Source organism: Brienomyrus brachyistius, unplaced genomic scaffold (genome assembly GCF_023856365.1).
Source record: "Brienomyrus brachyistius isolate T26 unplaced genomic scaffold, BBRACH_0.4 scaffold40, whole genome shotgun sequence".
In the NCBI taxonomy this organism is placed as follows: Eukaryota; Metazoa; Chordata; class Actinopteri; order Osteoglossiformes; family Mormyridae; genus Brienomyrus; species Brienomyrus brachyistius.
Window position 1 is genome coordinate 3156014 of NW_026042315.1, and position 13364 is coordinate 3169377.

Consider the following 13364-nt stretch of genomic DNA (forward strand, 5'->3'; position numbering starts at 1 on the left):
GCTTCACATCGATCTACATTGTCACAACAGTTTATAGTTTTTAATTACCAAAAAAAATCATATTTTTCCGAACATGTTGCCAATACGTATGTAGTGAGTATCAATTTCATGTTCGTGTTCAATGAATCATAATGAATCATTTATTTTAGTTACTATATTTACTCACGATTTGTACCTGAGTAGTGACTGTGTTATTAAGTCAGTAATGAATAATATTGTAAAGTGCTATGAAAAATGTCTAACGTTTATATCTGATTCCTGTACTTGGCATCGGATAAGTATTCTCTCCGTCTGCTGTTGCAGTCTGCTGCCCATTTTGACAGCATATGCTCCGAAAACTGGGCAGATATGGAATTAAATTTTGGGCAGCCTGCGACTCCAAATTGAATTACTCCAGGAGAATCGAAGTGTATATCGGGAAGTCTTCGGGGGGGGGGGGGGGGGGGGACCCTCCTAGGCCCCTTTCCAGATGAGGCTGAACTCTGCCGAATCACAGGACTAGAGGGTCTGGGAGGGCCAGCAGGGCAGGAGGACATGAGGGGTTGGCGGGCGATGAGAGAACCGCAGAACAGTAGAGCAGCAAGGAGACAACAGGAGAGGAACATGAAGATGACAAGGGACATACAGGGCAAGAACAGAGACTGGCAAACCCTCTCTGGGAGACAGACATTCTGCCTGCCGCTTTCTTGGGCTCCTGTTGATACTGGTGACCAGAAAGTGGGACCAGAGTAACCAGAGTCTGGGATGAAGGAGGGACCCACGTATCAGGACCCAGGGCACTCTAGCAGGACATCCTCTGGATCCATCTTCTCTGGGCTGGTGGCAGCCTGCAGGCATGTGCCGGTGGGACATCAGGATAGAAAGTGGGCACCAGCAGGCCGTCAGGAGATGAGGTGGGCACCGGCTGGACGTCTGGGGACATTGACGTGGGTGCTGGCCAGGCATCAGGGGACAGAGAGGTGGACGCTGGCCGGACATTATGGAGCAGTGTGGCAGGTGTCGGCTGGTTACCAGGGAACCGTGTCAGATTCTATGAGAAGCCTAGAGGCAACCAAGGCCTCACCTGTGTTGGACACTGTGGGTGCGGCCTGAGCGGCCCTCTGGGCCGGGAGCCTTAAGTGCGGATGTAACGACTGCAATGGCTGGCTCTCCTGGGCCAGATGCTGTAGATGCAGTGTCTTTCAATCACGAGTGCGCTTCCCTAACCATTACGTCACCACTGCTCACTACTATGTGTACTATTAAAAGAGGCAGTAGGGTCTTGTCCAGCCAGCTGACAAAACGTTTCCACATTTAATTGGAACGAAGGACAGTAGGAAACATCTGTATTGTGTGCAGACTTCCAATAAAACCAAAGCAAAGTCCGACCTCTACTGTGGTCCAGCACTCTGACAACCATAGAACTAGGAGTGAAGCCTGTTCTTCTGTGCTGGAGAGCTTTGGGGAGCATGTTTTGGTGAACAGGGGGATCACAGTAAATCCCAGAGAAGCATCATGTTGTCAGACTTCAAGTGACAATGAGGACGCACGTTGCCCTACGGCAAACGACATGGAGACGGCGGGCTCCTTTTCTCCAGAGCACCCCACCTCTGCGGGGTTCAGCACACTCACTCCATTCCAGAGGGCCCTGAGGATCTCCGCTATAGCTGTCACACCCTCCACTTGGGAGTCCGGGGAGAGGGCGGCTATGCCATCCGTCAGAGATGGGCCATTCTCTCTGGGCAAAGATGTACTGCGGCCTGAACCAGCGACATTAGGTATGCTGGACACAAGCAGCAGTGATCGGCAGTAGGGACCTGGGGAACCTACTGGGGCTTGTCGAGTTCCGTCAGTCTGTTGGGTGCCAGGATGAACGACTCTGGGAGCAGGTGTTGTCAGACAATAAACTGGGATTTACTGGGATCAAGATGGGAGGCTAGGGAACAAGCAACATGGAGGGCACCACATCAATGGCGAACACAGGGCCAGGAAGCACTTATACAGGAATAACAAGGGAACAGACTGGAAGTAGCTGGGAGTGTTTAACATGAGGGATGGAACGAGACACGAGACCAACGAGCAGCAGGCATGGCTTATTAGAGCCACGTCAGGGAGGTGGCAGGACATGACGTTTGGGGCTATGGTTAGGTTTAGGATTAGGGTTAGGTTCAGAGTAAAGTGTTTGTGGCAGAGAGCGGTCAGTAGTACAAGGACACGACTACACCACCTGGGGAATTTCACCACAGGAAAAATTACTCTAAATTAAGAGCACACAAGTTCATTTACCGAATGGAGCTGGAGACGTGTTTGTACTATTAACAGGTTGTTGAAAATATAAAACAAAGAAACAAGACAAGCGCTTTAGCATCAACAACCTTAAAAAATAAACCAGCAACCAGCCTTTGGCCACCGGCTGACTAAACCCAAGCAAGAGACAGGTGTCCGGGGAAGTTGATCAAAAGGGGGAATAGAGTCCCCTAAACTAACACACACACACACAGACACACACACACAGACACACACACACACACACACGCACACACACACACACACACACACACACACACGCACACACACACCTGTGCTCCACCACACTGATCCCCACACAAATATACTGCACAAGGTGAAAGTGTGAACACCACCACCCCAGACCAATCAAATCTTAGTCAGCCAGATCAATCGAGGCAGCCACTGCTCAGCCTCCCAGAAAATACCACAATCTAACCAAGAATCTGAGTGTTGAAAACTATGAAGAGTGCAAACAATGAGTAACAGAATACAGGCTGTCCCTCTGTATCAGTCCCAAACAGAAAGAAAGGGCGGCCTAAAGTCTGTTAAGTCGCAGAACTAGGGAATGAAACAGCTCCAAATGCAGGAAAAGGTGCGACGATCCTTAGCGCGTTCCAAGGCTCCCAGCACATCGCCGATGTCCCACCGAGGATCAGGAGCTTCAAGCAGCAGTTGTTGGGCGACATCGGACCGGCTGAGGACAAGACAAGACAGACGGAAAAGAAAAACTGACGTAGGAAACACAGCAGCCACAGTGCAGGTTCAAACTATTATTGTCTGACAAACCTGCTGGAAGAGGCATAAACTGAAGCTGACGAGCAACTGAAACTGTAATCCTGGCAACAACCGTAACTACAATTAAAACACATCAAGTAAAGCAACTGACAAGTAGCTATAGGCCTAGTCACCAGAATAACTTGCAACCACTGGAGCTGCAACACAGACACCAGAGAAACACTGCAATATAAAATATTACCATTAGCCATTTAAATCAAGCAGAGGATTAACGCTAATTAAAACAGCCAAACCTCCCACCAAGACACAGAATAAGTGTGAACCTCAGCCAGCATGCCAGCGTACCACGGCAGACCACTGCGGTGCGGAAGGGGAGTTACCGGACCGGGAAACGCCAATGACGCCTCCACACACTAGGGGTCCCCACACACACTTACCGGAAATAATCAACAAGTCCTACCCGCAAAATTCTACACTACTACAGTTGGATGGCCCTGGGATTTTTATCCAGAACCCCAAGGCTCAATGGAAGTACCGCGAGATTCTTAAACCCTTACCTGAGGGAGGAGGCTTCCAGCATAAGGAGAGGTTCACCAGAATCCCCGGGCTGGATGGAGATCGTTCATCCTTTACCTGGGGAATGAGGCTCCCAACTCGTGGTGACTTACCCAAGCCCTGGTGCTGGATCATCATTCAATGCTTACATGGGGAAAGAGAGACCTTACCCTTGGCCTCCAAGCCTGGAAGTACCCTGAGCTCTAGACCCAAGCTTAACCCTAACCCATAAGCATAGGTTCGCAGCATGAACGGTTCTCACCTGATACCAGAAAACCATACATGTTCTTAATCTGAAAATCAGTTCATCGTTTTCCCAGAAGGTGGCAGCACATCAACACTGCAAGCTTGGCACATCCCTTTGGATACAATGAGCTATCCTTATATTTTGAAATTTTTTAAAACTTATTTAAATCAGTAAAATAAATTGCATCCAAAAAGGATAGAATCATGACTACCCAATACCCCTTAGCACCATGTTAGTGTGAATGGAGTTTTCACTCCAGCCCTGAGGGATTCAGAGCAGACACAAAAGATTGTGAACCCATGTGTAATTTACAGTGAAAGGTGACTGAACACAACGCACAGCCTGTTATGACTCCACTGTTCACCATGGTTCAGCACCATCTATATTTCTATTATTTTTAAGGTATTTTACTTGTGGTTTTACACTTAACATGGTATCGACAGGCTTGCTCCAAAGAGATCTCATTGTATTTACACAGTGACAGTAACGCTGCCTTATCTTGCGAGAGGAAGCAGCATATGGGTGCGCTGCTAACATTAGCATTAGCAAACCTAGCTGCCTAGCAGTGTTGGTAGTAACTCATCAGTGTAATTCCACTACTTTTGTTTGCACCATGTATTTCAACATCGACGCGATGTTACTGTGATCACTATGCAACCTTTAGCCCACTGTTATTTTCCTTGATTATGTAATTATACAGGGCAGGTCAGGCAGAGGGAGCAGACACTGATGCAGCACATTGATGACCAACCACACGTCCAAACTGCTGGCGATCCTGGCCGGCGACCCCCCAGGCAGACACACGGTCGAATCCCACCCTTATTATAATTACTTTTATATGCAGTAATTGGTAATTAGCAATTTTCAGTAGCTTGCACAAGGCTGCTGACTAGCAACGTTATTCGTTGGCTGAATCCGAAATAGCTGTAGTGCTACGATGCTGGATTGTTACAGGGACAGTGATAAATGCAGACCCCTTTATTCTGATTGCGTTAAAAATCAAATGTTTTTACTCAGATTTCATCCATTTGGTGGTGTGCTCTCTATAATGTGCCATGTTTTTCTAAAAGAAGATTTTTTAAAAAAAGAATGGCAAAATAGAGCAGCGCATTGAATTGTAATGCCTGTATCTTGAAACGTAGCGTGTTGTCAGACTCTCCGATACACAGCTCTATGGTCCATACAGAGGAGATGAGGAACATGCAGTCTGCTAAGTCACGTGGTTACCTTTCGTTAGGTGGCTACGTTTACATGCCTTAACGCAATTAAGATGTTTTCATGTAAACAGATTAATCGGGGAGCTCATTTATAAAGGCTTCGTGTGACTGAAAAAGACGAGAAGCATTCATACATACATTTATAGGAAGATTTTGGGATTTACAAAGAAAAACGTTTTGTGAAAAAGACAAATCTTGTGAACGAGGTTGAGAGATGCTGTTTCGATAGAATCCTGTAGAGGGCACTGTGTATGCTAAATCGAAGGCTCCAGGAATGTATTCGGCATTTATAATCATAAACAATAATAATTGAAATATTTGTGGGCACATGGCAATTGGCTCTGAGATTAAAGTTATTTAAAATGAATTTGTTTAAATTTGTGGGCCGGCATGGTGGTGCAGTGGTTAGCACTGTTGCCTCACACCTCTGGGACCCAGGTTCGAGTCTCCGGTTTGGAAAATGGATGGATGGATGTATGATAGAATGATTAAGCTGTAGCACATTTCAAATAATATTTCATTTGTAACACATTTGTTCTCCAAACTTCTACATTTTTAACCTTTGGCCACAAGATCATCTTCTTCCTGCCAGTATCTTTTCTTTTCCTTTGATCCTCGGTTGTTGGAATCTGCTCTGCTGCTTGGAAGTTCCCTGGGGAGTTAGTGTTGGGGGGGTTCTGGTGGAATGTGACCATCGGCAGCCATGGGCTGGATAGCGCTGTGGTGCTCAGCCTGGCTCTGTGCCCTTCTAGGGGCTCTGTGTCCTTTGTTAGCACAAACATTTTGCACACCTGACATTACCATGCATACAGTATTTCTCGTATTTTACAAAATACAAAAACACTGATCAAAGTCTGTAGAAAAAAACATTTTATTTCATGAACTAAGTCAAATATGAATGATAAAACACAATTAAAATACTTTTTTTGAATACATGCCTCAGAAATTGCACATCCCTGATTGTGCGTTACCTTCATGCTGCCTTGAAATTTTTGATTTCTTCACTGTAGCCCTATGTTATACATCCATCCATCCATTTTCCAAACCGCTTATCCTATTGGGTCGCGGGGGGTCCGGAGCCTATCCCGGAAGCAATGGGCACGAGGCAGGGAACAACCCAGGATGGGGGGCCAGCCCATCGCAGGGCACACTCACACACCAGTCACTCACACATGCACACCTATGGGCAATCCAGCGACGCCAATTAGCCTCAGCATGTTTTTGGACTGTGGGGGGAAACCAGAGTACCCGGAGGAAACCCCACGACAACATGGGGAGAACATGCAAACTCCACACACATGTGACCCAGGCGGAGACTCGAACCCGGGTCCCAGAGGTGTGAGGCAGCAGTGCTAACCACTGCACCACCATGCCGCCCCCCTATGTTATACAATCTAATCTTAACCTTATGTTAACTGATCCTATTTTTATTTCTTAAATATTCCCTCCACCACCCCCCCTCTAAGGAGGACTGCTTTATTTACAATTAATCTAATCCTATGTTATACAATCTTATCTTTACCTTATGTTAACTGATCCTATTTTTATTTCTTAAATATTCCCTCCACCACCCCCCCTCTAAGGAGGACTGCTTTATTTACAATTAATCTAATCCTATGTTATACAATCTTATCTTTACCTTATGTTAACTGATCCTATTTTTATTTCTTAAATATTCCCTCCACCACCCCCCCTCTAAGGAGGACTGCTTTATTTACAATTAATCTAATCCTATGTTATACAATCTTATCTTAACCTTCTGAATTAATCCTATTTTTATTTCTTAAATATTCCCTCCACCACCCCCCCTCTAAGGAGGACTGCTTTATTTATAATTAATCTAATCCTATGTTATACAATCTTATCTTAACCTTCTGAATTAATCCTATTTTTATTTCTTAAATATTCCCTCCACCACCCCCCCTCTGAGGAGGACTGCTTTATTTACAATTAATCTAATCCTATGTTATACAATCTTATCTTAACCTTATGTTAACTGATCCTATTTTTATTTCTTAAATATTCCCTCCACCACCCCCCCTCTAAGGAGGACTGCTTTATTTACAATTAATCTAATCCTATGTTATACAATCTTATCTTTACCTTATGTTAACTGATCCTATTTTTATTTCTTAAATATTCCCTCCACCACCCCCCCTCTAAGGAGGACTGCTTTATTTACAATTAATCTAATCCTATGTTATACAATCTTATCTTTACCTTATGTTAACTGATCCTATTTTTATTTCTTAAATATTCCCTCCACCACCCCCCCTCTAAGGAGGACTGCTTTATTTACAATTAATCTAATCCTATGTTATACAATCTTATCTTAACCTTCTGAATTAATCCTATTTTTATTTCTTAAATATTCCCTCCACCACCCCCCCTCTAAGGAGGACTGCTTTATTTATAATTAATCTAATCCTATGTTATACAATCTTATCTTAACCTTCTGAATTAATCCTATTTTTATTTCTTAAATATTCCCTCCACCACCCCCCCTCTGAGGAGGACTGCTTTATTTACAATTAATCTAATCCTATGTTATACAATCTTATCTTAACCTTATGTTAATTAATCCTATTTTTATTTCTTAAATATTCCCTCCACCACCCCCCCTCTAAGGAGGACTGCTTTATTTATAATTAATCTAATCCTATGTTATACAATCTTAAGCTTACCGTAACCTATCCTATCTTAATTTTATTCTATGTTATCTTATCCTATCTTTCTTATCTTATGCTATGCAATCCTATCTTATTCTTATACTATGTTATCTCATATAATCTTATCCTAAACTTATGGTAATTTATCATGTCTTTGTAAAACATAAAATGGCATACAAGTTAAGACTATCTTAACTTGTCCTATCTTTATCTTATTCTATACAATCTTAACCTTATCCTATCTTAAGCTTATCCTATAGTACCTTATGCTATAGAACTACATGGTAACATATCCTAATTTTATCTTATCCTAAGTACGTATGACAAGTCTCGTGTAATTATGTGCTGAATCTACAGGGAAATGTAGCTATGTGCATCTGACTGATAGCCCATCTCCACACCCATCTCCTGAGCCCTGGGCATGGTACTTAGCTGCTCCAGTGCATCAATAGGAAAGATGAACTCATCTTCATCAATCCTACGCCTCTTGGTTGAATGAGTACCCTCATTATCCTCATTCTTCCCCTGTTTCGCTAAGTTAATTTCATTTAAATGTCTGTTCCAAAACTCCTGACACCAGTACTCAGTAAAGCACTTGGCGTCATAGGTCATTTTAGAGTACTTTGTTACATAATAGTTATACAACCAATAGAATTTTTCCAGGTGAGATGAGGCGGCTACAGCCTGTGCTGGAGCCTGAAGCAGAGGGGTCAGATGAACCATGCCTGGAGCTGAAAATGGATGTGGAGCTGGGCTTACAGGTGTGACTAAGTGTGGGGATAAAACAGAGGAGCCCATAAAAAGAAATGGGGATGAAACAAAAGGGGAGGGGACTGAAGACGGAAATAAAAATGAAGAGGAGGAGAAGGTTGGTGAGCTGGGCTTAGGCTCTAACCCCTTCTGTTGGTCATACCTCCTTCTTCGCCCTGACCGGCCTCCCGCCGTTTTTCTACGGCGGCCTGTGCCCTGCTGACCCCTGCTGGTTGCCACCGGGATGGCAGCAGATCCAGGAGAGGCAGACGTGGTCAGGGAGCTGGCTGCCGGCGGCCTGGTGCGGCACTTCTTCCGACGGCCAGCATCACTGGAACTGGTTTGTCCTTTGGGATTATAAAGACAGGGGACAGCATATTTAATTTAAATGAAACATTATGTCACTGTACAACAACACTACATCACAACCATCACAGATATCACACTTGGCAGTCGGTATTGCACACTAAGAAAAATTCCCCCGTCTTTATTGGATACAGGAAACACACGCTTGGGAAACTTATGCGCTGGTCTTGACTTGGGCCGTCTGCGTTTCAGCAGGGGAACCTGACCTATAAAAACAAGCCAGTTTGTGCACAGATTCCCTGATACGCAGAACAACAGCGAAAAACAACACTGGAAAGGTTCATGTGCATCAAATATAGCAGCCCACTCAATCCAAATGCTGGCATCAACAACTGGCTATTAAGTCAAATCCTTTACATATCTTACACTTTCCATAAGTTGCATTATTTATTCACTCTCAAGGTACCAAACTAAGATTTATGCTTTTTCTGATTACTACCGCGTTTCCCCGCAAATAAGCCCTAACATGATTTTTCAAGAAGCTCGTAATATAAGCCCTAGTTATTGTCCCATGGATTGTACGGTAACTAGAATGAGATGCGGTTATACTACGAGAAGGCTACATGGACAAGAGGCGCTCATTTAAGGACAGAGTTATTGCTAAACATGAGAGATTGGGGACACTGGTTCTACAGGAAATTGAGTTGCGAGATATTCAGGACGGAATTTGGAACTTGGAGATTTACAATGATGTTCCAGAAGAACATGACATTACGACTATATTTGAATAAACATATGCAGTATACAGCAGAATTTTGTTCATGAATAAATTCACCGTCAAATTGTTTACATGGAAAGATACTGTTAGAAGATGACATAATGTCTGTGTTTGAATAAATGTGGATTTTTGTTCATGAATACCGGTAAATATACTGTAGCATGTTATACTATATGCGTCATTTGGAACAAAAATGAATATAAGACCCTGTCTTATTTTCGGGGAAACACCGTATATTAGGACATATTCAGCTGTTACTTTACCACTTCATGATGATTTTCTCTGATGTTTAAACACAGCACAGCCACAGATTTTACTGATTTCATTATATAATGTAGTAGACATGCAAAAAGACTCCCGTATATTAAAGCTAAAGGTGAACTACTTTATTATTTAGACATGTACTTCTAAAACAAGATAATAGAACAGAAGATTCAAGAAGACTAGTCAAGCATATTCTGACTTTAACTCTTTAAGTGCTGAGTTAGTCTGGGCATCATTTTGCCATCCTTACCTCGGCCAACTGGACCGGGGATGTATTCCGGGGCGATCCGCACACTGACTGCACCTGTCGGCAGCAGCCAGTCAATCCTCTGGAGATTCACGGTGGTTTTCACGATGGACATCTTTCGCGTCTTCTCTCTTGCTGATAAACTGCAAGTCTGAGCTGCTTTAAATGTTCAAATGAAAACTCTAAACGGAATAAGAATTGTTATGATTCGGTTGCTAAGCTACGGTGGCCGATTGGTGTCAGCGCGCTGCAAAGTCTTCAAACGCTTTAATCAAATGACAAAACATACGATCTACATTTACAAAAGCGCAGAAACGTAGAAGTACCACAAAATTTTAAGCGCTGAAAATCCGCTCACAACACAGTTGTGAAGTTTCTGGGTGACAAAGAAACAAGACGGACCAATTATGGTTTAATTGTATATCGAATGTTTACGAAATGTCGATATCTTATCAAAACAGGATATAGAATGAAACACTACATTATATCAATCAATCATTCGGTCGCCATTAAAGACATAGAATAATATTCCTTCCTTGTTATAAGTAACACGAGAGCTGCGGTCTTGAAGTTGCACAGACTCCCAGAATTCATAGCGATAATTACGCGACCCATTCAATTAGTGGGTTTTTTGATAATTGGGAATGGGGAGGAGCCATTGGGTGCGTTCGACTTGGCTTAGGTCTGACTGCAGCTGACGTGAGGGGGAGTGCCATCTGCCGGCGGCTGCAGGAGTGGAATATAAACTGACAGCAGCCAAACTAGACAGCTTCTACTCCTCCTAGTGCGAGACCTGACTGAGATGGCCGCACTTCCAAAAGGGTGTAGATACATCTATACAAATATCACCTGCATGCACATTACCTCTTCTACAATAACCAACTCCTGATCCAAAGTGCTAGCAGTGAAAAGATAGCTGCCAGGAAAAAGATCAAATACATTTATTTCAAGGATTCAAAGTTTTTATTGTCATGCACAGAATACAATGCAATTCTTACTTGAATGCCTTCTTCACAGACTAGACGATTAAACACATAAAGCAGCGCAACATTACAGTAACTAACAATAAATAAACGATTAACTTATGTGTACTATTACAGCATTTATTGAAACTTTACTTCTTTACAGGCTTTTCGGGAGAAATAGCAGATAATGCATCGGAACTTCCAGAGATACAAACGTCATGCGTGTGACTAAAATTGTTCAGCCAATAAGGGCAAAGTTGTGTCACGGAGGCAGGTCCAGTTTGTGCAGCCGGCTGAGAGTTTTTTTTTATTATTTTTGTTATTGAAGCTTTAAATTACAACAGAAGTAATAGCTGACCAGTGACCATTAAGATTAACAAAACAAACAAGAACATTTACGAGACATTTACAAAATAAGCCAGGGGCACATAGTAGCGACATTTACAGTTACGCCGGCTGAAAGGTGCTGCACGATCTTTCTTGCTCTCTGCACGTGCTGCACGATCTGTCACGATCGTCTTGTAGGTTTTTGTACCATGTGACTTGGTGACGTTAGGTGACATTTTGCAGGGCCGGCTTTATGTCGGACAAAAGAAATCTAACCATGATGCAGTAATTCTAGAGGCAGCAAAGCAGACTAACCAAAGATCTCATAGTAAACAAAGAAATGTGATACTGCAGTTAAGTTTTGGAACAAAGCTTTTACAATGTTAAAAAGTACTCACAACTTTCAGAATTTGATTGAGTACAAAAAGTTGCAGGCTAACGTAAGGAGGGTAGTTAAATGAGCAAAGAGGGAGTTTTGGAGGTCCTTCTGTAATTCAGTAGGACGGGAAACTGACATTAGTAAAGTCTGGGGAATGATAAAAAAGATGCATGAGATTAAAAGGGAGTATGGATATTCAGTTCTAAATGATAATAACATAATAACAGTTACAGATGGGGAAAAAGGCAAAATGTTAGTTTTGTGGTTTTTCATTCCCTGCTAAATCAGAAGTCAGAAGCCGCTGGTGTAGATCCAAATTCAGTCTTTATTGCAACAATGAAGTTACAACCAAGTCCGGACACGTAAACTGTCTCCAGTACTGTTTTACACCAATTTTTATACAAGGTCTTATCATTTAACAATATCTCGTCACTTAAGCATCATCATTCCTTCAATCATTCACAATCATTGTTTTTTACATCAATCCACACCACTAGGTGATAAGTTTGTCCATCATTTCTTTTACTGTTTGGTCCCTCAGCCGAACATAATGGTGGTGCGACCATCTCCACTTGGTTTTTTAAAAATGCTCAGCCGTGAACTTTTGAGGAACTCGGGCGAAAACCTTCCTTGAGTAGCAAACCTTGGTAGCTTCAACCTGTTGCACATTGTCTAATTAGAGGGTTGATAATATATTTGTCCTTCAACATAATGATAAGGCATAACACTAATAAAGGTGGATATTCATGCATTCAGGGCTAACATAAAGTAGCTAACAGAACATTTGAGGCTAATACAAGGTGCAAATACATACTCAATTGATTACATTGTGTTGATTACATTATAATGATTACATTGTAATGATTACATCATGGGTATTTGGCATGCTTTTTAATAATACCGTAATGATTATATTCTACATTGTATAGTGCTAAATAATATCCCATATATTTCCCCCCTTTGGGATTCTAAAGAGTCCCACACACAATTCTGTCCATCCAGCCTAGGAGGGAGGGCTAAAACCCTAAGATCTAGGGAAATTCCACTCCCAGCCCGCCACAGGCGCGGCCCCCCTTTGGGGTCCATGGCTGACATGGCTCACAAACTATCAACACTCAGAATCAACCAACAGCAATGAACTCCCCAGGATACATTGCATATATTATCAGGAATACATAATCTACCAGGAGTACATCACCTACCACAAGCTCATTACATAAACATATACGGCTAATGCAAAGATAACTGAAAGGTTAACTGATAACACTGTAGATTACTATAACAGGCACTCTGTCATGAGCAGGAAAGTCCCAGGTGTCGTGGGCGGCAGGCAGGCTGCAGCGTTTCCAACATGGAGTATTCACAGGCGGTACGGCCGAACTTCAGCTATGGGCAGGAGCGTATCCAAGGTGTCTATGTCGCCATCCGTTTCCGTGTTGGTCCAGGAGGTTGCCGCTCCAAACGGTCCTCCCACCACTCTAAACATTGCAGCTATAGTCGCCTGCTGAGACAGCGCTCTTCCCACTAGGGAGCGAACAAGAGGAACTACACAACAAAAGATTAGTAGCAAAGCAAGAATGAACACAGCACGCACACAGAGTGCTTTCATAAGGGCTTACTGCCAACTACCCCACATATTATAGCACCAGTCAAACAA

General features: G+C 43.0%; 1 protein-coding gene across 4 annotated transcripts; it reads right to left on the reverse strand.

The window, feature by feature from the left end:
- Positions 1-497: 497 nt before the first annotated feature.
- LOC125722582 (uncharacterized) lies at positions 498-10346 on the reverse strand. Of its 4 annotated transcripts, none has more exons than XM_048998763.1 (3): positions 10040-10346; positions 8605-8788; positions 498-2962 (listed from the first exon to the last, which is right to left on the reverse strand). In XM_048998763.1, exons 1-3 carry the CDS (start codon positions 10149-10151, stop codon positions 2827-2829), a joined length of 432 nt encoding a protein of 143 aa, XP_048854720.1. In that variant the 5' UTR covers positions 10152-10346; the 3' UTR covers positions 498-2826. The 4 variants fall into 4 exon arrangements, 2 of the variants coding, with proteins under 2 accessions (XP_048854720.1, XP_048854719.1); XR_007386467.1 differs by lacking the exon at positions 498-2962 and adding an exon at positions 5150-6661 and having other exon boundaries at positions 7009-8788; positions 10040-10327; XR_007386468.1 differs by lacking the exon at positions 498-2962 and adding an exon at positions 5150-7886 and having other exon boundaries at positions 7924-8788; positions 10040-10283.
- Between the last annotated feature and the right edge of the window lie 3018 nt (positions 10347-13364).